Source organism: Suricata suricatta, chromosome 13 (assembly GCF_006229205.1).
Source record: "Suricata suricatta isolate VVHF042 chromosome 13, meerkat_22Aug2017_6uvM2_HiC, whole genome shotgun sequence".
NCBI lineage: Eukaryota > Metazoa > Chordata > Mammalia > Carnivora > Herpestidae > Suricata > Suricata suricatta.
Genome location: NC_043712.1, coordinates 80,972,324 through 80,996,666, shown reverse-complemented (window position 1 = coordinate 80,996,666; position 24,343 = coordinate 80,972,324). Strand labels below are relative to the sequence as shown.

The window sequence follows — 24,343 nt, the reverse complement described above, 5'->3', positions numbered from 1 at the left end:
TTTTTCACCAAATGAGTTCAGTTTAACCAAAAAGGCACGGAGCAGAGAGTGTGCGCGTGACAGTCTGCGTGGCAATCTGGGGCCACAGCAACGTAACCCAGTATTGTGAGAACGGCAGAAGGAAAATGTGTATTATGGCTGTAAGACCCAGGGTCGAGAAGCTCCAGTTTTAAGCTCAGGTTAAACCTCGTGGGAGATATTAACACTGCGCTGACATTTCATGGTTTTGCTGTTGGTGACTGAGGCATAGACAGGGGTTTATTTAGTACTTCCTTCTGCAAACATCACTGCCACACTCCTTCCTCAGCCCACTAATTCAATGTCAAGGCATAGCTGGCTCTGATAAATTTAAGTTTCTATAGCAATGTAAATAAATAGGAGAAGAAACCATAATTTAACAAAAAGGATGGTATATGATAAGGTAGTATGATTCAGAGAGAACAAATAAAACATGGACCAGGACTTGAAAGAGGTAAAATCTAGTCCTGGTACTAACTAGTTAACTAGCTCTAGACAAGTCTCAAAATCTGTAGGGGCTCAGTGAGGAGACGACAGACCAGAAGCGAGTGGCCTCACAGTGTGCACGCCCAGGGACCTCTCACACCTGTGACCGCTGTCACCAGTTCGTCCTTGGATTGTGTGTGTTGTATGTGAGGAAAACTGCCTTGCCAGGCTTAGGCAGCCCCTGAAGTCCCTTCTTGTTCTAATGTTTTGGTTTCATAACTTTGTCACTTTGTGAAACTTAGAAATCAACTTTCTCAGGGCACCTGGGGGGCTCAGTCGGTTAAGCGTCTGACTTCGGCCTAGGTCATAATCTCATGGTTCGTGAGTTCAAGCCCCTCATTGGGCTCTGTGCTGACAGCTAAGAGCCTGGAGCCTGTCTTTGGATTCTATGTCTCCCCGTCTCTCTCTGCCCTTCTCCTGCTCATGCTGTCTCTGTCTCAAAAATAAAACATAAAAAAAAAAAAAATCAAGCTTCTCACTTGCTGCTGACTCATGCAGCCTAAAACTTCACATTAACAAGATGCAAATAATCAAGTGCAAACTGTATCTAACATAACATGAGAATTTACATTTTTCTCAATGTGCTGCTGAGAACTATCCACCAGCCGGCCGGTCCGACCTGCAAGAGAAGCCGCACCTCCAAATGTCCCCAACACACAGGGATCCACATGCTGGCAGTGGCATCAGATTCCCCATCGCCACGGAAACGCTTGCCTGTCCCGTGCTGTGCCCTTCATGCCCCCAAAGCAACCCCCAGCTTCTCTGCCGTGTGCTTCCAAGTCTCCCAAACTGTGCGAAGATGACCAGGGCAGTCACTCCTATGTTTAAAAATAGTGGCTGCCTGCATTCCACACAGAACATAATACGCAGTTTCATAATTGAAGGGAATGCTGACCTCGGCCCAGAGAGATCTGCTTTGAAGAACACATGCCAACTTAAAAAAAAAAATTCTGGTGACTCTTCTCCCTGGATCACAAGGTTGTGTGAACAGCAGCAGAACCTGTAGGAAGCTGACGACTGACCCCACGTAGCCCTCCATCCCCGTCCCCGAGAAAAGCACAAGGTGGATAAGGGGTGTCTGAATCAGGCCGGACGGAGACGTTCGCGGTGTGAGCCGGGCGGCGCGGTGCCCACTCTGCGTTCACGAGCTGGAAGTGCTTTGGGGAAGAGCATGCGGGCGCAAACAGGTCAGGGGCGGGCTAGAGACACCCTCACATTGGGGTCCACTCGGGCCCTTTGTACAGACTGGGGTGTCGACAAGATCTGTAGGGCAGACTCACCATGTCCTTGCTGGTCAAAGCTTTGGGGTCATTTAGGTTATTTTTCAGTAAGTTGCAGGCAGATAACATCTTTTCACTTAATTCATACCTAAAAGGGGACAGGACAAAAGAAAAGAGCTCATGTTTGGCCACAAAAGGGATTTTAATTTCACTCTACAGTCCTTTAAAAAACAAGAGGCTTCAGGTTGACCTTGAGCAGGTCGTGGTGGTGCCAGGTGCTTCCCTGGAGGTCACGGAGGTGTCCCCCAGGCATCCAAGCCTCGAAGCTACTGCACGTAGCTGATATGTCCAGCCAGAGCTCAGACCTTGACCTTGCCATATGGGTAGCATCCGGCTTCACCTGTTCGCCCTTTATGACATTGTGGACCAGCATCTGGAGATGTTCCCCTCTTTCCGTTCTAAGTTCTAAAATATTTTCACTCTTGAGGGTTTGAAGCGGTCTATGTTACCACACATCTGTTATGCAGACCAGTAAACCACACATCTGAACTCAGAAGTGTTGAATCCCCATGAAAATATCACCTTAAAAATTGCATGACACATGGTATATAAATTATATCTCAATAAAGCTGTTAAAAAAACACCTAGATGACAAGATCCTGAGCCATGTGAAAATACTTGGAATTATCAACTAGAAGCACTTACCTTATATTTATGTAGTGAAACTTCCATTTGCACAAATAGAAGTTTTGTGAAATGTTCTATTTACACTTCACACACCGAAAAACCATCTTGAAATTTCCATCTGTTCTTGTTTCTCCTGTTTTATAAGCATTGATTCTCAATTTGCTAACAGTCAATTGGAGTATTTATTTGATATTTTAGCTGCTGTTCAGGATACTCCCAAGCCCATTCTTGTGGTGTTCCCGGTCACTCAACGAGCCACAAAATAGAGACATGGCACTGATTATATCATCTTTATGGTGAATGTGGTCTTTGAGGCTCAAACACTGTTCCTCTTGTGTACAATGATGCTATCCTAACAGTACGGACTCCAGTATCCAGAAAAATGGCTAATGATATCATCTGAAAAGAAATGTGCTGTCCACACAAAATTCTAATATGCCTTTAAATAGAAGGTGGCTTCAAACAATGGAAACTTCAGTGGCCCTTAACAGTTCTGTGGACAGTGGCTCCACCTATAAAATTCAATAGGGAATAAGTTTAAAGGAAACAAAGGTGACAGGGTGACTGAGCCCTTCTCTCTGCTCCTGTGAGAGATCTAGAACTGATCCCCCTCCACCTGTATTTATGAGCAGCAAACACGATGGTTGTACTTTTGAGGATGAAGTTTAGCTTTCCTTTGGGGGTTGGAAAGACCAAACCAACGGTTAACAATTACAATATCTCCTAACCGGCCAACTCTTCTGCCCAGCACGTTACACATGGGAAGGGTGGGGGAGGGGAGGGGAGGGTACCACACCTCTCTCTGATTTCCACCTTCTCAGGTTCACATTCTGGAACCTGCATTTCATCTTCCACCCTGGCGGACGTGAAACCTTCCATATTAACTGCATGGTGCCCCTCCGCCATTCCCCGAGTGTCTTCGTCCTCCTCTTCCTCCTCCTCTTCCTCAGGAGGATACTCGAGGACGTCACACTCGTCATCTGACTCGGAGGAAGAGCTTTCATCCGAGCTGGAATCATCACTGGAAGTTGTTTCATACCTAGGTGGCAATTGGGAGTTCAGGAGATGCAAGGAGTGCCCGGAAAGACCCCGTGACAGAAGGTTCTAGGCAGGGAAAGCTAACCGACTCCGGACATTTCACCAGTGGTTTTGGACCCTGCATTTAGAAGTTCAAAGTAAGTTCTATTTAAAAATCTGGTGGTTTTGAATGGGTTCTGACTTAAAAGGGACAACTTGGGTTCTCAAGTGTTATCATTATAAGACTTGCAGGGAAAAAAAAACAAAATAAATACAACACCTCTGGCTTAGTAGCAATCAAAGGAAACTTAACTTCATGAAAGCCAGGTCTGCAAGGGTTCATTTTTTTCTGTGCCTTTTCTTTTCCCTAACATTCTTCCTGTTTTGCTTCATTAATTGTCCCAGGGTTATGGTGAACAGATTACGTAAGTAACCCATAGTTTCTCTGGTCCACATGTCCTCCAAGACCTCCTGGGCCACATCACCCAATACAACGTCAAAGATTCAGAAAATAGGCCCCTTCAGGTTAAATCTTTATGGTGCTCTCTGCTATACACATTACCTCAAATAACTGCACTACTGCTTTCTTGTTGAGGCCATACATGGACTAACAGATTAACTGCTCTGATTCAACTGTAGGAAGACAAACGGGCTTAACTATTTATCTGGCCCAATGAGAAACAAAGGAATAAAGAGCATATAAACACTGTGTTTAGAGAGTCAAGAACTGACGCAAGGCTGGATTACTCCTCAAGTGAAGGGCCCCACGATTTTGTCTGTGTGCACGAGGAGCTAACAACCCTTCCTGAAGGAATGGATGGCCATCGCTGGCCCGTGGATGATGCGCTCTCGCCTCTTTCTGGGGGTTTCTGAGTCTCTTACGGGTAAGAGCAGGTTGGCCAACACGGCCCGACAGACACCTGCTGTCTGCTGCTGTGGTTGAAGACTAGGTTTTCAGATCAGAGGCGGGAAGATGTAAGTCGCTCAGCTCCGTCAGGTGTCCTTTCAAGAGTGAGTGACATATCCTTAGCGATAGCGAGAAGAGGAGAGGACAGAGCCCAACTGCACCTTTCTGAGGGGGCTTCTGGCACCGAGATGTGGCGGCAGCCCAGACCAGCCACCTCTGAATGGACTTGAGGAGGCAGGATGCAAAGGAGACAGACAGACCACGGAGAGGTGCGCAGCCAGCCATGCTTCCTTACCCTCCGTTAATGCCAACAAACTGCAGATTCTTCTTTGCTCCATTTGAATCTCTGTGGCCATCCTTCTTCTTCATGATCGACTTCAGCGTGCTTTCGTTGTTGGCACCTACTGTGAAAAAGGGAATCGAGGTGATCAAAATCAGCAGAACTCATATGCACACGAGTTAAGTGAGCAAGAAATCTCTCCTCACTCATTCATGCAAATCTAGATCTTGGCAGGTACATATGAGAAACTTGTATGAAATCCATCGGAAAAAATGTGTGCATGCAAACAAAATAATTTCAAGTTTTTTAAATGGAAAAAAGAAAAACCCGTTAGTACCTACAGACATTACAAAAGCAATGACAACTAACATTTGTATCGGGCTCCACTGTTTATACAGTGATGCTGTAGCTCACGTGGGCCTCAAAAACCACTTAGGCGCTAACATGGGGATTAGTGTTGTTCTTTTCCTTCAGCTGGGACGATCTGGGAAAAGTTTATGCTGCTGGACTATGGAAGAGTGAAATGGTATTTAAAACGTTTCCTAGTTCACAAAATCGGATGCGTTTTCTTTGGGGATAGCACAGTTCTTTCGTTAGTTGATCTTTTTTTCTTTTTTATGTCTTTATTTTATTTTGAGAGAGAGAGAGAGACAGAGAGTGAGTGGGGAAGGGGCAGAGAGAGAGGGAGACACAGAATCTGAATCAGGCTCCAGGCTCTGAGCTGTCAGCACAGAGCCCGATGTGGGGCTCGAACCCACAGACTGAGATCATGACCTGAGCCGAAGTCAAATGCTCAACCGACTGAGCCACCCAGGTGCCCCCAGTTGGTCTTTTAAAAGATACTCTAGGCCTACCTAGGTCAGTGTTCTTCCAGGTCAATCTAGAATGCACACTGACATCAGACTGGAACTCAGGCCATGCGGGCCCAGAATCCCGCGGCTCAGAGGGACTGAGTGAGGAGAGTTACCGTAGAGGCCGGCGGCTATCTGGTCGTCTGTCAGGTTCACAGGGGACAGCGTGCTTTCCTGAGAGGGGAAGCCGTCCTGGCCGCCGAGGGGTCTCCCTTCCGAGGTCCCCACTTCTTGCTCATGCCGGGATGCCTGGGTGCTGACCGGTCCTGCGGACTGGAGGCCTCGGCACATACAGGGCTGTTCCAGACTCCCGCCTGTCAGGAAGGAGAGGGGCGCAGGAGGGGATGATGTGAGGACCAAACGAAGCGGGCTCAACTTTTTTTTTTAAGAAGATTTTTGCAACTCATCTTCTCAAGGGCTTTTCTCCTCGTGATTTTTTTGCATATCTGGTGGTGCCCTGGCAGCTGCCTGAACTCAAACCCCAAGGCCTTGCTGATCCTTAGCCTTCCCTTTATCACCACATCTGGGTCCGCCTGGGCCTCTCCTTCCGCCTGTTCTTCCTGGCCTGGCCGCTACCACCCAGCCCGGGCAGGGCTGGCACGTAGGGCCCCGACTGCCCTCTTCCTCCGCCACGCGCTCCCGCACACCCCCAAACAGCAACATCCAGCCCCCACGTCCCGGACGCACGCCGGCTAAAACAAGCCTGAGCGAAGCGAAGTCACCCCCCCTGCTCGGCCACATACTCTGGCCCACCCACCAGCTGGCACATCCTGCTCCCTCTCCACCTTCATTCCCCACCACGCCCGGGGTCCCTCTGGAGTGAGGACTCCATGCCCGTCGAGAGCGGGCGTCACTCACTCTCCCGACAGCACCGCTCGGCTGACGCTCTTTGACCTGGGGTGCGCCTTCCTACAGCCCTCACGGGGTCAGGCCCTCGCCACCCTCGCTTCTGAGCCTTCGCTGACCTCGCTGAACAAAAATGACTTTCCCTTCTCTGGGACTCTCGCGGCCCACCTCTCGGAAGCTCTCACAGGATCTGTGTCAGACAAGGTGCCAGAGGATTCCTGGGACCGTCTAGGATTCCGTTCTAGTCCATACGTATTCACTCCCACGAAACCTGACGTCTACTAGACTGCTTTTGTGTATTTGGGGCACTTAATATTTGTTCACTGACCGAAGCAGACATGGTTAAATGACTGCACGTAATTAATGTATGCAGGTAGAGCACAATTTGCAATGTGCCTGGTAAGGAAAGATGTTTATGATATATGATTAAATGACAAAAGCAGATAGTAAAATTCTACATGTGATTCTATTAAAATACATATAAATATAAACATCTAGAAGCTATGGAAATGTCCACTTTTCCCTGTGGTTGCCATTTTTTAGAGTGAATATTAACTGTGTTCAAAATCACTTTATGTATTTATTTTATTTATTCATTTATGAGAGACAGAGAGTGACTGGGGGAGGGGCAGAGATAAAGACACATAGAATCCGTAGCACAGGCTGTCAGCACAGACCCTGATGTGGTGCTTGAACTCATGAACCATGAGATCATGATTCTCTCCCCCTTCTTTCTGCCCCAACCCCATGCATGCGCACATGCTCTGTCAAAATAAACTCATAAAAATTTTTAAAAAATTCATGTAGGTGGACATTTATTAACATAGAAAGATAAGTGTAATGGGTTAGTGACGGGCTTTTTTTTTTTTTTAAATGTTTCTTTATTTTATTTTGAAAGAGGGCACAAGCAGAAAAGGGGCATTGAGAGAGGCAGAGAGAGAATTTAAGCAGGGTCCATGCTATTAGCACAGAGCCGGATGCGGGGCTTGATCCCACAAACCATGAGATCACGACCTGAGCCAAAATCAAGAGTTGAATGTTTAACCAACAAAGGCACCCAGGTGTCCCAGTGTGTTAGTGAGTTTTAAAAATATATTATTAAATCATTTGGTGAAAATAAACCTATTTTGATGAACAATTATATTTATATGTATACATATTAGAAAAAGTCTGGAAGGATATAGAACAAAGCTGCTTAACACTGCTTTTTTAGGGCCAAAGAATTATAGGTTGTTATTATTTTCTTCCCCATGTTCATTTCCTAAATTATGTATTATAAACCCAAGTTACTAATACAAATAAAAAATTTAAATCTACCCACAATAATATCCTATGACAAGAATTTAATCAAAACTTTCTCTTAAAGCTTTGAAATCTCTTAGATCCTTAGAAGAAATTTATTTATTTATTTTTTAAATGTTTTCTTTATTTTTTTATACAGAGAGAGACAGAGCATAGAGGGGGAGGAGCAGAGAGAGAATAAGACACAGAACCAGAAGCAGGCTCCAGGCTCTGAGCTAGCTGTCAGCACAGAGCCTGACGCGGGGCTCGAACCCACGAATGTGAGATCTGACCTGAGCCGAAGTCGGAGGCTTAACCGACTGAGCCACCCAGGTGCCCCAGAAAAGAAATTTAAATACTGATTGTATTCTGAATCATACAAATCTTACAGATCATCTGGGTTATTTATTAAAATGCTGGTTCCCACACATGTGTCATAACATCATTCTCAGAAGTGGGACAGGTCCAGTGGGGGCATTTCTGACATCTCCACCGTGCCATCCAGAGAGACTCTGATGCAAGGGGCCCACTCTCAACAGCACTGGTTTAAAACAACGACTCTTGGGGGCACCTGGGTGGCTCAGTCGGTTGAGCCTCTGACTTCGACTCAGGTCATGATCTCGTGGTTTGTGGGTTCAAGCCCCACGTCAGGCTCTGTGCTGACAGCTCAGAGCCTAGAGCCTGCCTGGAGCCTGCTTCAGATTCTGTCTGCCTCTCTCTGCCCCTCCCCTGCTCATGCTGTCTCTCTCTCTCTCTCTCTCAAAAATAAACTTAAAAATATTTTTTAATAAAATAAAATAAAACAACTCTCTAATAAAAGAGCAGAGGGAGGCAAAATGTTCACAGCGAGGCATTACAGATCACCTAAGTGTTTTCTGTCCTAACCAAGCTAAGAATTGTGAAACCCAGGGACTTCTGGACCGGAACCCACACTTCCTAATTCCGTGAGCAGTGCTTTGTCCGCAAATCAAGAGCACCATGCCCTCCTCCAGCTCTGCAGGCACGGGTCCACCCTACGGACTCCACAAATCCGCCTCCCTCCCCCTGCACACACATGCAGCATTGAATGCAGCCCTCCAAATAATATTTAGTGCCCTTGTGACCTAATGTGCTTCCCCAACAGCCCAGAGGAAGCTCTGCAGGGCCTCGGACTGACTTAAGTGAGGTAAACAGGGCTGGGCCTCTGCCTCCATCCCTCCTTCTCCAGCGCCCCCATCGGTGCCGGGAAATGACTGCAGTCGCCTCCCCAAAGTCGCGGGGGTGACAATCCCCAAGTGCCAGCACACTCTTCCTGGAGAAACGCTCACTAAGCGTGCTCCTATTCAAGCACAAGTGAGGACTTTGAAAATGCAAATACGCCCACCGTTTATTATTATTATTGAAACCGTAAGTGTATGCAAAAGTGGACGCTGGCATACCAAATCCATGCGTGCCCATTGGCCATCGCGGGCTTCAAGAGCCGTGGGTGCTACCTGGCCTCCCCTGGACTCCTCCGCCCGCTCACACTGCACTCCCGGGACGCAAACGCTAGTGGCCTTACCGCTCTCACCCAGAACTATTTGAGTATATGTTCCTAAAATAAAGGGCTCTTAAAAAATAATTATAGCACTGAAACTCTCAAACCTAATATTCTTTTAAATGTTTATTTATTTTTGAGACAGAGTCAGAGTGCAAACAAGGGAGAGTCAGAGAGAGAGGGAGACACAGAATCTGAAACAGGCTCCAGGCTCTGAGCTGTGAGCACGGAGCCCAATGCGGGGTTTGAACCCATGACCATGAGATCATGACCTGAGTTGAAGTCAGGCGCTCAACCGACTAAGCTACCCGGGTGCCCCTCAAACCTAAAACTTTTTTTTAAAAACATTATTGCAGGGTCACCTGGTTGGTTCAGTCAGTTAAGGCTTTGACTTTGGTCACGATCTCACGGTTCGTGGGTTCGAGCCCCACGTCGGGCTCCGTGCTGACAGCTCAGAGCTTGGAGCCTGTCTTCAGATTCTGTGTCTCCCTCTCTCTGCTCTGCCGTTCCTTATTCACTCTCTCTCTCAAAAATAAATAAATGTTGAAAATATAAAAAAAAAAGATTACTGCATATTTGCTCAGTATTCAAATTTCTCCAATGGTCCCTCAAAAAAACTTTTATAAGGTATTTGAATCGGAATCTGTGTCCTAGATTTCCTTTTTCTTTTTAACCATACCTTTCAAAAATTATAAGTTGAGGCATAATTTAAATAGAAGAAAATGGTTTGACGTGTTTTGGTAAGAGTGTACACCTGCGTAGCCACCTTCCCCGTGAAGACACAGCACGTCTGGAGCAATGGAGTAAGTCCACACTGCCCTGGCCGGCCTCTGTGGACAGTCCGCCCCCCGGAGGCCACCGCTCCTCACCAGAGCTCAGCTGTGCACACCAGGGCTCTGGAGAATTTTCCCCCGTGCAGGGCCAAGCCCTCGGGTGGCCATGTGAGGGTCCTTCCTAATGAACAGATGGCTTCATCTTGCCCGTGGGAGTTCGACAGTCAACTATCCCTCCACTCTGCATGTTCACAGTGCTGTGTGATGTGATCACTCCCACCTCTGTGTCCTTCTTGACTAGACTGTTGCACAGGCCTGGGATTCCAGTGACCTTCACCCCCCGAACCCTAACCATACACCTTCCAAGGCGCACCCCAATTCTATTTCCTCTAGAGCTTCCTTCCTCCGGAGCGATTCCACAGAGGTCTCCTCTCTCCCTCCACGCCCTGCAGCACTCGCCCATCCACACCGAAGTGTGCCGGCCCTCTGCTTCTCACGCGTCTCCTCCACGAGAACCCCAGCGCCTGGGGTCATTCCTCGCTCTGCTCTTACTGCTGCCCCTTCAGTGCTGGGGACAGTGCTGGGGAATGGAAAGCCTTCAGTTAGTGCCTATGTCACTTGATGGGAAGTCACGAGGTTTCTAGTCAGACTAACCAGCAAGGCAAAGTACAAATGACTGACAAATGATTTGTGTGTTCAAGTACAAGGGAGGAAAGATGCAGCCAAGAAAACCAAAGTAAGAATAAAAACAAAATTCAACACCTCGACCCTGGCCACACCTCAGAATCACCAAAGTTGCGGGTGGGGCTTTAAAAAAAAATACAGATACAATGAGGGGCACCTGGGTGATTCCTGGGTTCAAGCCCCGTGTCAGGCTCTGCACGGACAGCTCAGACCCTGGAGCCTGCTTCAGAGTCTCTGTCTCCCGCTCTCTGCCTCTCCCTGCTTGTGTGCTCTGTTTCTCTCTCTCAAAAATAAATATTTAAAAATAAAAATAAATAAATACAGACACAGGGAACTATCTCTAGGTGGGCCCAAGTATTAGCACTCTTTAAAAGCTCAAGTGACTATTGTACAGCCAGGATTGGGAATCCCTGAATCAAAATAATGATATAAAACCTGAATGCTGAGGGGCACCTGGTTAGCTCAGTCCGCAGAGCATACAACACTTCATCTCAGGGTCATGAGTTCAAGCCCCACCTTGGGCTTAGAGCTTAAACTTAATAAAAACAAACTTGACTGCTGGAAACAAGAGTTTAGACTTTCCTCTGGTTAGTTTAGTCCATCAGATTGGACCAGGTGATTTCTTAGGAATTACTGGAGTTTACTTAATGGCTCTGGACCATTAACAGAAGTCCACGACTACCCCAACAACATGGGCAAAGCAACAGAAGCAAGCACAAAATACCTGCAGAACTCCAGCACTGGGGCCTAGATGCCCAAAACTCCCACCAGGTGGCAATGGTTTCCACAGGAGGGCCGGCCTGGGAGTTAGAGACCGGAGGGGGGCGCCGCGCATTCTGTCTTTAACTTACAATGTTACAATGACCATCAATGGCAATAACGCGGGAACCTCATTTTATGACTCGACCAGATTAGTGATGACTAAAAAACACACTGAGTCACAGAAATCTCAGTGTTCTGAAAAATAAGAACACCTTGAAGCATTAATTCTAATTCTAGAGTACATGTAGCATTTGATATACGGATAATTATACTAGCTAAGGCAAGCTATCATGAAAAATAAGTCACTTTATTAAAGTGAAAACTTTTTGCATGTTCCTGCCTTTAGAATGTAACAATTAGAAATGCTCAAAGCAAACTATTTTATGAGAAATCTTTCAATGAAAAACAGAGCTGGAGGAGTGTTTTTTGTTTTGTTTCTGTAACAAGACCCCCTTTCTAGTTTCCTCTGTGACATTTCTCCATCTAGAATTTGTATTAATTCTTGGCACATACCAATGTTTATCTATATTTGTTAGGCAACTGATTTAAAAAAATAAAACGAATTTTAAAAATCGCTGCTCACATAATCCAATTCTTCTGCCATGCAAACCAGTATTTTTATTTACAAAGCCAAGTGGTTTCTGAAAAATGCAACTGTAAACACTGGGCCCAGCTATTAAATATGTTATTTTGCTAAAATTTCAGCTAAACATTCTGACTTGAGCTTATTTTGTCAGGAAGTAAGCCTGAAATAATGAATCATTATGGAGGCCATGCTATCATGTAGGAACTTTCCCCAAGAAAAACAAAGAATTCACGGGATCTGAATGAATTTGTCTAGTGTTTCATAAATAAAGAGGCTTGAGCACAAATTTGCCCTTTTTAGACCCCATACTGGTGTGGGGAAGAGACAGTAGAAATTACTCATGAAGGATCACTGTCTTTTGGGGTTTTTTTTGTACATACTACTTTTGGGGGAAGGTAGTATCTTTAATGGAGGAGAAAGGGCAATCTGGTTCTGATTCAAGGCTCAATGTTCAGAACTCTTGTCTGAAGGCCCATGTATGGGGCTCCCAAGAGACTCAACTGGAACTGGAGAGCTTCAAGGGTCAGAGCTGCAGTTTAATAGTTTCTAGGGCCATTTTAATATTTTCCTGGGAACATTCTGGACAGCTGTCATGAATGTATCTAAAAGTGGGTACTTAAAAATGCTAGAGTGGAGGAAAACTCAGATTCCCCTTCACCACAAGCCCACCCACATGTAATTACACACCATCCCAAGACCTGACCCAGAGAACCCACACTGACAGGCTGCAGTAACTGAAGTGAAGCATGTGTGTGCTTCTAGATACAGCTGAGGCCCTCATCTCCTCCCCCAACTACCGAGGACTTGACTGCAGCGGAACTCTTGGAGCAGTTTTTTATTTGTAACATTACTTGGTACTTATCATTCATATTTCTGGTCTACATATCTCGGATTCCTAGCTGGACTGCAAGTTCTTCAAGGCACATTGTTTGATTGCACGTTCTTTAAGGCACAGGCCACTTTATACACGTTGCACGGAGTTGACAATGGATGGATGGCGGTCAACTGACCGGAACAGAGATGGGCACAGGGGAGACTGAAAGCTTTTTTACTGAGATATTAATAACTAGCCACTTGGAGGAAGAATGAACAGCTGTGATCACTGTCCAATATCTATAAATTCACTTCACCGTGTATGACTGAATATCCAAAAACTCACTTCAGTTCTCAAAAACTACCCATCTCCGTGCTTTAGCCAGAAATTAACTACATATTTTAGGATTAGGAATATATGCAAAGTGAACTTGCATCTTTTTCAGGAGTTCCCTGTCCATTCCACCAACACCCATTAAAAATAATAAAGCATTAGATTAAAAGAGTAAGACTTTCAAACACGTGCCGGCTGAAGAGTTCGCAAAGGTGGTGGACAGACTTTAAACCTTCATAAACGATTTTCCTTAGGGCTGGAGTACTCACCCCAAGGTAACAGATGTTCTGGCTCTGTAGTTTCATCACAAAAGTTCCTAACAAAACAGTTCATGAAGCAACGGCCTGCAGATTAAGAGACCTTGCTCTAAGGTTGTTTATTCTAACATTTCCCTGAAAGAGGGCCTGGGTGTGCCTACTGGGAAGTGGTGTGGCGGTGGGTGGCAGCAGGAAACCCATGAATTTTAGAAAAAGTTTCCCAGCTGAATCTGATGGGTGGCCTGGTGAAGAGATATGTTTAGAGAATAATTCTGCTCAAAGGGCATCCGGCAAGAAAAACTGAATCCAAGCTTCTCATAACACAAGAGGACAGGCAGCCCCCTTGCTTCTTTCAACTGATACTGCAAGTTTCCGAGCAGCCACTTCCGGGTCAGCTCTTCTGACTTCCGGGTCAGCAGACCCTTCCCTCCATCAGGCCATCATACACACCAGGGTTTCAGAAGCATTTTGTCTGGATTATATGATGCTCTGATAACATTTATTTAAAAAAAAATAACGGCAGGGGTGCCTGGATGGCTCAGTCGGTTAAGCGTCTGGCTTTGGCTCAGGTCATGATCTCACGGTTTGTGGGTTCCAGCCCCGCGTCGGGCTCTGTGCTGACAGCTAGCTCAGAGCCTGGAGCCTGTCTTCAGATCCTGTGTCTCCCTCTCTCTCTGACCCTCCCCTGATCATGCTGTTTCTCTCTCTCTCTCTCTCTCTCTCTCTCTCTCTCTCTCTCAAAAAGAAATAAAAACATTAAAAAAAAAAACTGCAATAAAAAAACCCCCAAATCCTAGGACAAGTAAATGGTATATTATTTGAGCTAAGATAAAACTAACTAGAAATAGTATTTCTGTGACAACTTCTTGCCCTGATTTTGCTTTGGCTCAGATTTCTGTCTACAAAATTGCTTTCACAGTTATGGGAATGATTTCCAGTTCATACTTTTTCTTTTTAAAACAAACCCAAGATAATGAAGAGTGCAAACATGAAGCTGATTTAAAAAGCAGTCCTCCTAACCCACTCATGTGCGCACGTTCTCTCTCTCTCTCTCAAAAATGAATACAAACAAAAAAAAAATCTTTAAGGCAGTTCTTCTGAGTATGAGAGTTGAATTTTCCATAAATTGTGGCAGGCAGTTAAGCTCCACTGTTATAGATAGTTTTGCGTATATTTGCTCAGAGACAGTTATATAGTTTTAGCATATTTGTAAGCGCAAGTCATTCATTTAGAATTTTCTCTCTCCAGGGGGGCGAAAAATATATTAACCCACTTCTTAAACCCAAACCATCCAACTGATTTATAGAAAGAATAAACCTTTTTTGCCTAAGGTTTCTGTGAGTACAGAAACTTATTTCCTCTTAACTTTTTAAATCCATAAAAGAAAATATAAAGTCCATAAACTCACACTACCAAGGAATCAATAAGGACTTTAGAGATAAATGCACCCTGATGCTTACTGGAGCATTATCAACAGCAGTCAAATCATAGAAGCAGCCCTGTGTCCATTCACTATGAATGGATAAAGATGTGGTGTATACATATACAATGGAATATTACTCAGCCATAAAAAGAATGAGATCTCACCATTTGCAACAATGTGGATGGAGCTAGAGGGTATAATGCTAAGTGAAATAAGTCAGAGAAACACAAATACCATTATGATTTCACTCACATGTGAAATTTAAGGAACAAAACAAACGAACAAACAAAATAAGAGACAGACAAAAACAACCCAGACTCTTAAATATAGAAAACAGATGGTCCCCAAAGGGGAGGTGGGAGGGAGGATGGTGAAATATGTGAAGCAAATTACAAATACACTTATTGGGGCACCTGGGGGCTCAGTCGGTTAAGCGTCACCTCTTGATTTGACTTAGGTCATGATCTCACGTTTTGTGAGATCGAGTCCTGCATCAGGCTCTGTGCTGACAGCAAGGATCTTGCCTCAGATTCTCTCTCCCTCTCTCACTGGCCCCTCCCGTGCTTGCTCTCTCTCTCTCTCAAAAATAAATAAATAAACATTAAAGAACACACTTCTCATGAAGAGCCCTGAATAACGTATTGAGCTGAATCACTATATTGCACAACTGAAATTAATTTAACATTGCATGTTAAGTATACTGGAAGTAAAATTTTGAAAATGACACATTAAAGAAAACAAGTACTTTACAGAACATCTTTGGTCATCGACAAATTCCAGCTGCATCAAAATTATGACAAGGTCTCTTTAATTCTAGAAGAATGTTTGCGACCTTTTCCATGGAAAGTAGAGTATGTAGGATTCAACTTTTGTTAAGAGATTACATCTCTAACTCACAGAGCCACACACAGACACACCTACACACACCAGCCACACAAGGGGTTACCCCAAGAGAGCACAGGAAGGCTTGCTTTCACTTTTCTTTTTTTTTGTGCTCTTCTGAACTGTTAATTTGTTATGAGCACATATTGTAGTTAAAATTTTAAGAAATTGAATACGGGTGTTAGGCATTATGGTGAAACAAAAATGAATGTTCTTTCGCTATGAAAAAGTGATGCCTTCCAATCTCTAACCTAGAAAAATGGAGGAGTCTCTGGATTGGGCACGAATACACATATGTTAATTTAGGCTTCATCTTTAGCTTTTACGTGGACTCTGGAAAACTCAGAATTGAACATTCATTCTAACGATGCTGTGTTTTTTTTTTTTTACCGATAGGTTTGTCTTGATAAAACTGTTCGTTGGGAAGGCATAATAATTGAGGGAAAGAGGTGACAGCCAGAATTATGAGGATAAAAACTTGGATTAGAAACAAAGACCATTTGTACAATTTGTGTTTGGCCACTTGTTCTGTATCTACATTTCCATTTCTGCAAGTACTGAACATGGCAAAGACAGCCAGCATTTCATGAGCACTTACGATCAGTGCTGCAGACTATTCCAAATGCTTTCCTCCTGTTGACTCACTAAATCTTCACCTCAACCCCACGAAGGAACAAAGTGGCCAAGGAAGAATCTGAACCCAGAATGTCCAGCTTCAGAGCCAAACTTCACTTTTTAAAGTAAAGTACTAGGTTCCCATAAGGGATCATTTCTATGCTCTTTTGGTGATGTCCAACTCGGATTCCACATCGTTTTTCATTCGGGGAAGAAAATGTCTATACTCTACATGAAATGTATTCTAGACCGGGCATGAACAGTATTCTGTATGGTACAGAGCCCGCAGTGAGCCCCAGTGGCTCTGACTGACATGCCTTCAGGCTTCACAGTTTGCAAGCATTGAAACGCTCGACGGTAACAAGTTGCTTTAATTTTCAGTCCATAAAACAATGAGTAACAGAAGCTTAATGCTCTGGGCTGAGTCCCTAACCTGCCTCCTTTTATACGAGAACTTTAGACTACAAATGTGTTGTGAATTACAGAGATACTGTATTAAAAAAATTTTTTTAACGTTTTATTATTGAGAGAGAGAGAGAGAGACAGAGCATGAGCAGGGAGGTGGTGGGGGAGTGGGTCAGAGAGAGAAGGAGACACAGAATCCGAAGCAGGCTCCAGGCTGTGAGCTGTCAGCACAGAGCCTGACGTGGGGCTTGAACTCACGAACTGCAAGATCATGATCTGAGCCAAAGTCAGATGTAAAACCAGCTGAGCCACCCAGGTGCCTCCAGAAACACTTTAAATTTGCCCTTGGGTGCTGGGAGGGAGCTGCCACTGTGACCAAATAAGTGCTATTAAAAATATTTCTACTTTTTTTCAACTGCTGTAGGTTTCCTGTGTTTTAGCTGATTAAATAGGTATTCGTTTGTGGGGTCAGATCTAAACAGGGATGTCAAAACCTTCTCCCTATTCCTGGTGCTCATGGAGTCAGCCTGCAAGGGTAGAGCTAAATATTTTTGGCAGGAATGTGAAACAGAAACCTCAGTTTGGGGACGAGGAAGCTGGCAGGGGAATGTTCTTATATTGGGTGAGGCATTGTCTGGAGGTATTTATTAAGAGTTTTATTTTGACTTCACATCTGACATCATGATTCTTAAAAAGAAGTAGAAACATTATTAGTTACTTAAGACTGCATCAGTCCATGTATCATTTTAATCCTATTCACTCTAAAATGACCCCTCTGGACATTTACAAGGCTAGATTCTAAAAGGCAAACACCCCACACATCGACTATCATTGCCATGTTCATTTTTTTCTTCTATGAAAAGCTATTTCTTCCATAGCACATTTACTAGAAACTAACATTAATTCAGGTTTGTAAGTGAAACCTAGGAACACATAAAAGCAATCTATTTCAGTCTATTTGACACATTACTCTTTAGACTGTAAAAGGAAACAAAAAATTAAAAATTTTTGTTAATGGTTTACTTACAACTCAGTCTATACTATGCGGTTTCATATCAAATTAAATAAAGTGCACACCATACAAACCGTTTGAAGCATTAATATTCATTTTACCTGAAGCGTTTGGTCAGAGTGGAGAGTGGTTTTTTTAAATTTCTTTTTTAGTGTTTTATTTATTTTTGAGAGAAAGTGAGAGCACACAAGAGAGACAGACAGAGACAGAATGTGAGCAGGGGAGGGGCAGAGAGGGAGGGAGACACAGACTGTGAAGCAGGCTCCAGGCTCTGAGCTGTCAGCACACAGCCTGACCCGGAGCCTCGAACCCACAAACCCCGAGATCATGACTTGAGCAGAAGACACGTAACCGACGGAGCCACCCGGGTGCCCTAAGAGTGTGTTTTCAGTAGCTTCCCAAACCTCAGCTACAGTTCAGCAGGTCAACAAACGACATCCCAGGGGACACACAGGATTAGCACCACCACCAATGACAACAAAGGCTTATCCCGGGCTCTCTGTGCACCAGTGGTGAATGCGGTGACAGCCTTCTAGGACGGGTGCCCTTCTGTTTCCCATTTTACAAGTGCAGGGTAATGAAGGGGGACCCTGCTTCCCCAGGCCAGGCTGGGTCCAGAGAGCTGGAGAGCCAGGAGCAGAACCTGGTCCTGGGACGACACGGTGCACAATTACAGACCCGCTGCAGAGGCCACTCCTTTTAATAAGGCTTGCAGGGAAATCCGGCATGTCCTAAGACCTTCTGGGGTGATTTCTCAATTAAGTCTGTTTAAAGAAAAGCTTGGATGAACAGGAATCTCCATGACGAAAGGAGAGGACAAAAATGTAGGCACCTACCAAAATGAACCACGGGAAAGGTTCCCTTCTCTCCAAGTGTGGGCTCCGGAGGCCCTTATCAGAGCGACCTTTCTGGGCCACCCCGTCTCCAAGAGCCCTCGCCCTGCCCATCGCTACTCACTCTCCCTATAACTGGAGTTTTCTTCTTCATAGCACGTGTCATCTCCCGACATCCTTCAGGGCTGTTTATGGCCTGTGCCCTCGACAGGAATGTAAGCAGTGGGACGACAGAAGCTCATCGCTGTGCTTGGAATGGAGCAGGAATTCAATCCTAACTGGCTGAATTAATAAGGGAATTAATAGAACTGCTCTCCTTGGCAAAAGTTTTTTTTTTTTTTTTTTTTAATGCTTATGTGTATTTTTGAGAGAGACAGAGCGTGGGGGGAGGAGCAGAGAGGGAGAGAGGGAGTCACAGAATTGGAAGCAGGCTCCGAGTTGTCAGCAGAGAGCCTGACACAGGGCTCAAACTTATGAACCGCGAGATAATGACCTGATCTGAAGTCAGACGCTTAACCGACTGAGCCACCCAGGCACCCCATCCCTTGGTAAAAGTCTTAATGAAAAACATTTTATGCCAGTATGTCTCACCGATCATATACAGGTAAGTAAGGTTACATAAAGTACGGGACTTTTCCAGGCTGTCCTGTATAAGATGAGCAATAACTAGAAGATGTCGTAGCCAACCAGCAGCCCCAGAAGATAGCCACTGGGCCAGCCGGCGCTAGCTTTTCTGCGCCTGGCCACAGTCCTCAGCCAGAGGCCAGCGAAATCATCAGACAAGAATCAGCAGACCTGGTCTGATTCCTGCTGCTTAGGGGTTCCTTCTACCCACTACCATCCTAAAGCTTTCTCCAGAGTTCAAAAAAAAAAAAAAAAAATGGTTCCAGCAAAAACAGCCATACCTCCCGGAAGTACATTATTCTTCCCAGCCTCCCTTATCCCCGGGTCCCTCAGAAACCCACCTACCTGGTACTTTACCCGGACTCATCCTTGGGAAGTCAGGGTGCCTCAGCTCCTCCGTACTGGCAGACTTCATGACTGAGTTGATCGACGACAGGGTGCTGATAAGCTGCGAGTTCAGAGAGCCGATCTGCGAGTGGGGCTCCCCGAAAGCTTCCGCCAGTTCGCTGTAGTTCTCAGCCAGCAGCGTCTGCTGCTCCGCCAGCAACTTCTGGACGCGCTCAATGTAGTGATCCAAGCCGGTCACCATCCCAGCAGGAGCCTGGGGCGGGGGGCTCTCCTCGGACTCTCCCACAGGCTCATCCCCGACCCCGACACTCCTCCTGCTGGCTGCCAGCCCCAAAGTCAACTGCGGAGGGCCACAAGCGATGGTCCTCATTTTGAGACCAACCAGATAGTTGTCGTTAATATTTATCTGCCCCACGCCTGACTCTTTGGTTTTCACAGCTGCTGGCCTGTCAACCCCAGAACTGCCCGAGAGCACGGTTCCAACTCCGATGGACCTCGTCTTGGTGGAGGAGTTGACATCCTTCACGCGGCCTTCTCCAATAGCCACCGTCCGCATCTCCACGGTCTGGGTGCTGGTCTGCTTGTCCAAAGTGCTGAGAGAAGTGTTGGTGCAGGCTTCCACAAGGGTCACCACCTCGGTGTTGGTGCACTGGTCCACCTGCTCCCAGACCGTACTGGTGTGGCGGCTGGTGGTAGGGGGCACCGCCATGACAGCGGCCTCCACCTGGCCAGCGGCCTCTGTGTTTACGCTCCGGGATGTGCACTCCTTCGGGGGACAGACAGTCACATCAACGGAACAGTCCCCACAACCGATGGAGCGCCCTTCCTTGAGATTCAGGTGGGTCTTGAGGAGCGAGAGATCGCCAACGGACTCCTCCGTGTTGCTGCCCGTTTCGCAGACGCTGATTTCCACACCCACGCTCTTGTCGCACATCTCCATGGACCGCCCCGTGCCCTGGTCACGCGTTTCCACCCTTTCCTTGACAATCCAGCAATTCATGGGCAGCTCAGGCCCTGCGAGCCTGCTCTCACACGGGGGCAGGCAGGAAATGCCCAGGCTGCGCGTCTGCACGGAGCTCCCGACACACGCATCCGCCAGGTCCACGTGGTGGCCGGACATCTGGTCTCTGGTGGCCACCACCGCCTCCACCATCTTGCTGAGAACAGGTGGCTGGGCTGTCACGGCCTTGTCCGCCTTCTTCCTCGACCCGGCGGCCTGCAGCTCTTGCTTGAGTTTAGTCATCTCGTGGTCATGGGCGGTTTCCTTCAGCTGCACTTCCAGGCGGAAGATCTTTTCCTTCAAGGCTTCGATGGTCTGCTGCTGCAGCTCGATTTCCTTGTCTGCTTCCGTGGTCACGCCAAGCATGGTCTCCGTCACACTGACGCCACAGCTCCTAGTCTCGGGGGTCGGCCCGACGGCGGCGTCCTTCTGGGAGGCAGAGCCCCTGCGGTACACGACCACGCGGTCCATGGCCTCGTCGGCGCCCACGGCCACGGACCGGCGCCCCGCGTCCTCCCCGGGGCCCGAGGTGGCCTCGCAGCCGCCGTCCTGGATCTTCCGCTCCAGCGCCTGCATGTCGGCCGCGAGCCGTCGGAACTCGTTGATGCTCTGTGCGCTCTGCTCCACGCGCTCCATCTCCTCCTCCTCGTAGTCGATGTACAGTTCGCCGCCGAGGCCGCGCCGGGGCCTGGAGAGCTGCTCCAGCTGCGACGCGTTCCCGGCACTGTAGGACCGGGGCCGCATGCCGCACACATCGCTCTGGGCTGCCGCCCTCTGGTGTTTCAGCTGCGAGGCCAACTGTCTCTTCTCCTCTTGCAAGACGGAGATCTTCACCTGGAGCACGGGGATGGTGCGCACCTGCTCCTCCAGCTCCTTCAGGCGCTTCAGGGCAATCGCCATCTGCTCCCGGATGTGCTGCAGGTGCACGGGGCTCACGTTGGTCACCGGCGTGGAGATCCCTGAGCTCAGGGGGCTGTGGCGGATGGAGCTGCCCATGGAGGACGTGGTGGCCAGGGCTGGGGCATAGCCACTGTACTCTCCGTTGCCTTGGTATCCATTCTGAAGTGGGTGCGTGGCAGCATTGTGGTTTCCAGAACCCATGAAGGAGGTGAGCGAGCCTGTGGAGCCCGTGCCTCCAAAGCTGGCCAGTCTGGGCCGTCGGAACTCACCCGGGGCCACCTGCATAGCGACTCTCTCCTGCTCCAGTCTTCTCCGGGTCTCCATCAGCGTCTTGGTGACATGAAGGTTGTGCCTTGGGAGTTGAGGGGAGGGCGGTGGCAGCTGTCGGCTTTCTGGGATGGTGAGAAAAGGGGGTGGGGTCTCCAGAGGGGCAGGTGGCCTTGGGATGGGAGTCGATGTAAGGTGGCTTCCGGCTGGCAGGAAGTGAGGACACTGCTTGCTGTCGTCACTGTTGGAGGATGAGAGGGATTCTGCGGAAGTCCACACAGCCTGCTGCCCAGGCGCGGCCCTGCTCTCTGGGCATGGCGCGGACGCCTTCCGCCTCTTCTGGATGTTGAGTTTCTTGATGGTGTTTCCTTTCTGTATGTCATCCACGTACTTGAGGAAATCTAAGTCAAGCTGATAACCGTAGGGGGTCTCCACAAAGTAAGGATCTTTCTGGTCCTTGTCAGGATCTCCATTCAGAACATCATCTGTTTTTCCTAGGAGAGTGAGAAGGGAATATTATAATGCCATGTAACACGCTCAGTGATAAAAACTAATGTCTGTATATTCAGCAGTGTGGCAAACTAGTGTGATTTGAGTTGATGGACTTCTGGGGAGCCTGGGTGGCTCAGTTGGTTAAGCATACGGCTTTGGCTCAGATCATGATCTCACAGTTCGTGGGTTCGAGCCCCGCGTCGAGGCTCTGTACTGACAGCTAGCTCAGAGCCTGGAGCCTGCTTCAGATTCTGTCTCTCCCTCTCTCCCTGACCCTCCCCTGCTTGCACTGTCTCTCAAAATAAATTAAAAAAAAAAAAAACATTAAAAAAAAAGGAGTTGATGGACTTCTGTCTGTTCTAATCCCTGATCTACAACCTAACAGCTAGGTGAGTAAGAGAATAAACCCCTCGGAACTTCAGTTTCTCCCAGAGTAAAAATGGAAATAACAAGTATTTACGTCATAAAGTTGGTAAGAGAATGTCATGAGACAGTGGTTTTAAGGAGCCCAGCGTATATTAAGTCCTTACCAACTACTTTTGCTTTTGGAAAGAATGTGTTGAAAAGACTTGTATTTTCAGGTAGACCAACTCTTTTGTTGTCCACAGGCCACTGAGGTCTAGAGAGCAGTGCTTAAGACTCCTACTTTAGGGGCACCTGGGTGGCTCAGTTGGATTAAGCATCGACTTTGGCTCAGGTCCTGATCTCTTGGCTTTTGGGTTCAAGCCCTGTGTGGGGCTCTGTGCAGACAGCTTGGAGACTGGAGCCTGCTTTGGATTCTGTGTCTCCCCCTCTCTCTCACTCTATCAAACATAAAGACATTAAAAAAATCTTTTTTAAGATTCCTGTTTAATAAAGTGAACTGTGAGGCACCAAAGGTGAAAACTCTTAGAATAAAGGACCGAATCAGTGCACATCCAGGAAGCCTGGGATGTGAGGTCTCCCAGCCACTGCTCTTTTGCAGACCGTGCAGCCTTTCTAAATGGTGGCCAAATGCACGCCAGTGCCCGACCACAACCACAAGATCACGATTTGCCTTGACCCCTTCCTTGATGAGAAAGCCAGGACTCAGGGGGCAGTGAGCGATTAACTCTAGCAGCATGTGTGCAAGAACACAGCAGACAGACTTCAACTCTATTTTGTGCCTTTCCATTTAAAAACAACACACCTTGTCCCAGCCAGAGTAGAACTTTTCTCCTCTCTGACTCCTATGTCCCAAGAATGCCCCGTTTTGTATTTGTAACATATTCAAACATGCAGAAGAGAATGAAAATAAAAACAAACCTATACTCTAAACACTGGATCACGTGGCAGGCAGTAAATGCTACCTGGAGCTAAACCAAGCACTTAGAAAAGGAAACACAAGAACGTTTCAAGGCGCAGACCTGGCTGCTGACCAGAGCTGCGCATTTCAAATGGAAAAGCAAGGCTGTTTTTGTTTAAATTGCAGGATTAAGTAATGTGTTTTCCTAGAGTCATAATAACAAACTCTGCATTTGGTTTTTGAGCTGTGGAAAGATTCCAAAAGCAATGAGTGAAAATGTAAGCCATGTGGACCCCTGCTCCTATCCTGGGTGCAAGAACCTGCCAGATTGCCGCCAAGGATTTCCAGCAATTTGGGTTGCTTGCCTGCCTGCTTGCCCGTCCTTCCTAGTCCTGCCGGGCATTTGCACCTGATAGCTGAATGCACTGAGTAAACCTTCTGCCTCCTCTTCCCCCTGAAATGTTGTAGAGATAAATACGAAAAGACTGCCCAGCAGTGGAGTGGAAAGGCGCTGTATCTGCGTGTCCTGATTTAAAACGATGTTAAGCTGTTCTCGCTGTTCGTATTTAGCACTACCTTTCATTTCTAGAACCTGGAAATTCTATTTGGACGCGGCGCTCAGCTTAATCACTTTCTAGCCTAAGGGTGAGCTGATGAGGAGCCCTCACCCGCCGACTGAGGCTCGCGCTAGCAGAACGCTGCTTTCCTTCCCTCTTTCGTTCCTTTTGAACTCCGCACAGACGACACGCTCGCACCAAATATGCAGCCCGACCTGTTTCCAGCGCTGTCTGAAATTCCACAAGCGGAGAGAGGCCGCCGGCTCGGGTGTCCAGAAAGAGCAGGCGGATCTGACCGCGCGGAGCCGGCGATCCTAAAACGGGGCCACCGCGTCCGCAGGCTACGGGGAGCGGGGGCTCGGCCCGGAGCCCGGCCCCGCGCACGCGCGCCCGCCCGCCCGCC

General features: G+C 47.1%; 1 protein-coding gene across 5 annotated transcripts in view; it reads right to left on the bottom strand.

Moving 5' to 3' along the window:
* The window catches only part of KANK1 (KN motif and ankyrin repeat domains 1), a 64,353-nt gene that overhangs the window by 8,749 nt on the left and 31,261 nt on the right, over window positions 1-24,343 (bottom strand). For 2 of the 5 annotated variants that reach the window (XM_029920584.1, XM_029920586.1), the window contains exons 2-6: window positions 19,458-22,121; window positions 5,583-5,780; window positions 4,631-4,739; window positions 3,208-3,450; window positions 1,785-1,872 (exon numbers count right to left, since the gene is read on the bottom strand). In XM_029920584.1, the coding sequence (XP_029776444.1) occupies window positions 1,785-1,872; window positions 3,208-3,450; window positions 4,631-4,739; window positions 5,583-5,780; window positions 19,458-22,121 (3,302 nt within the window). The remainder of the gene's footprint in view (window positions 1-1,784; window positions 1,873-3,207; window positions 3,451-4,630; window positions 4,740-5,582; window positions 5,781-19,457; window positions 22,122-24,343) is intronic. The other 3 variants (XM_029920588.1, XM_029920589.1, XM_029920585.1) reach the window with 2 other exon arrangements.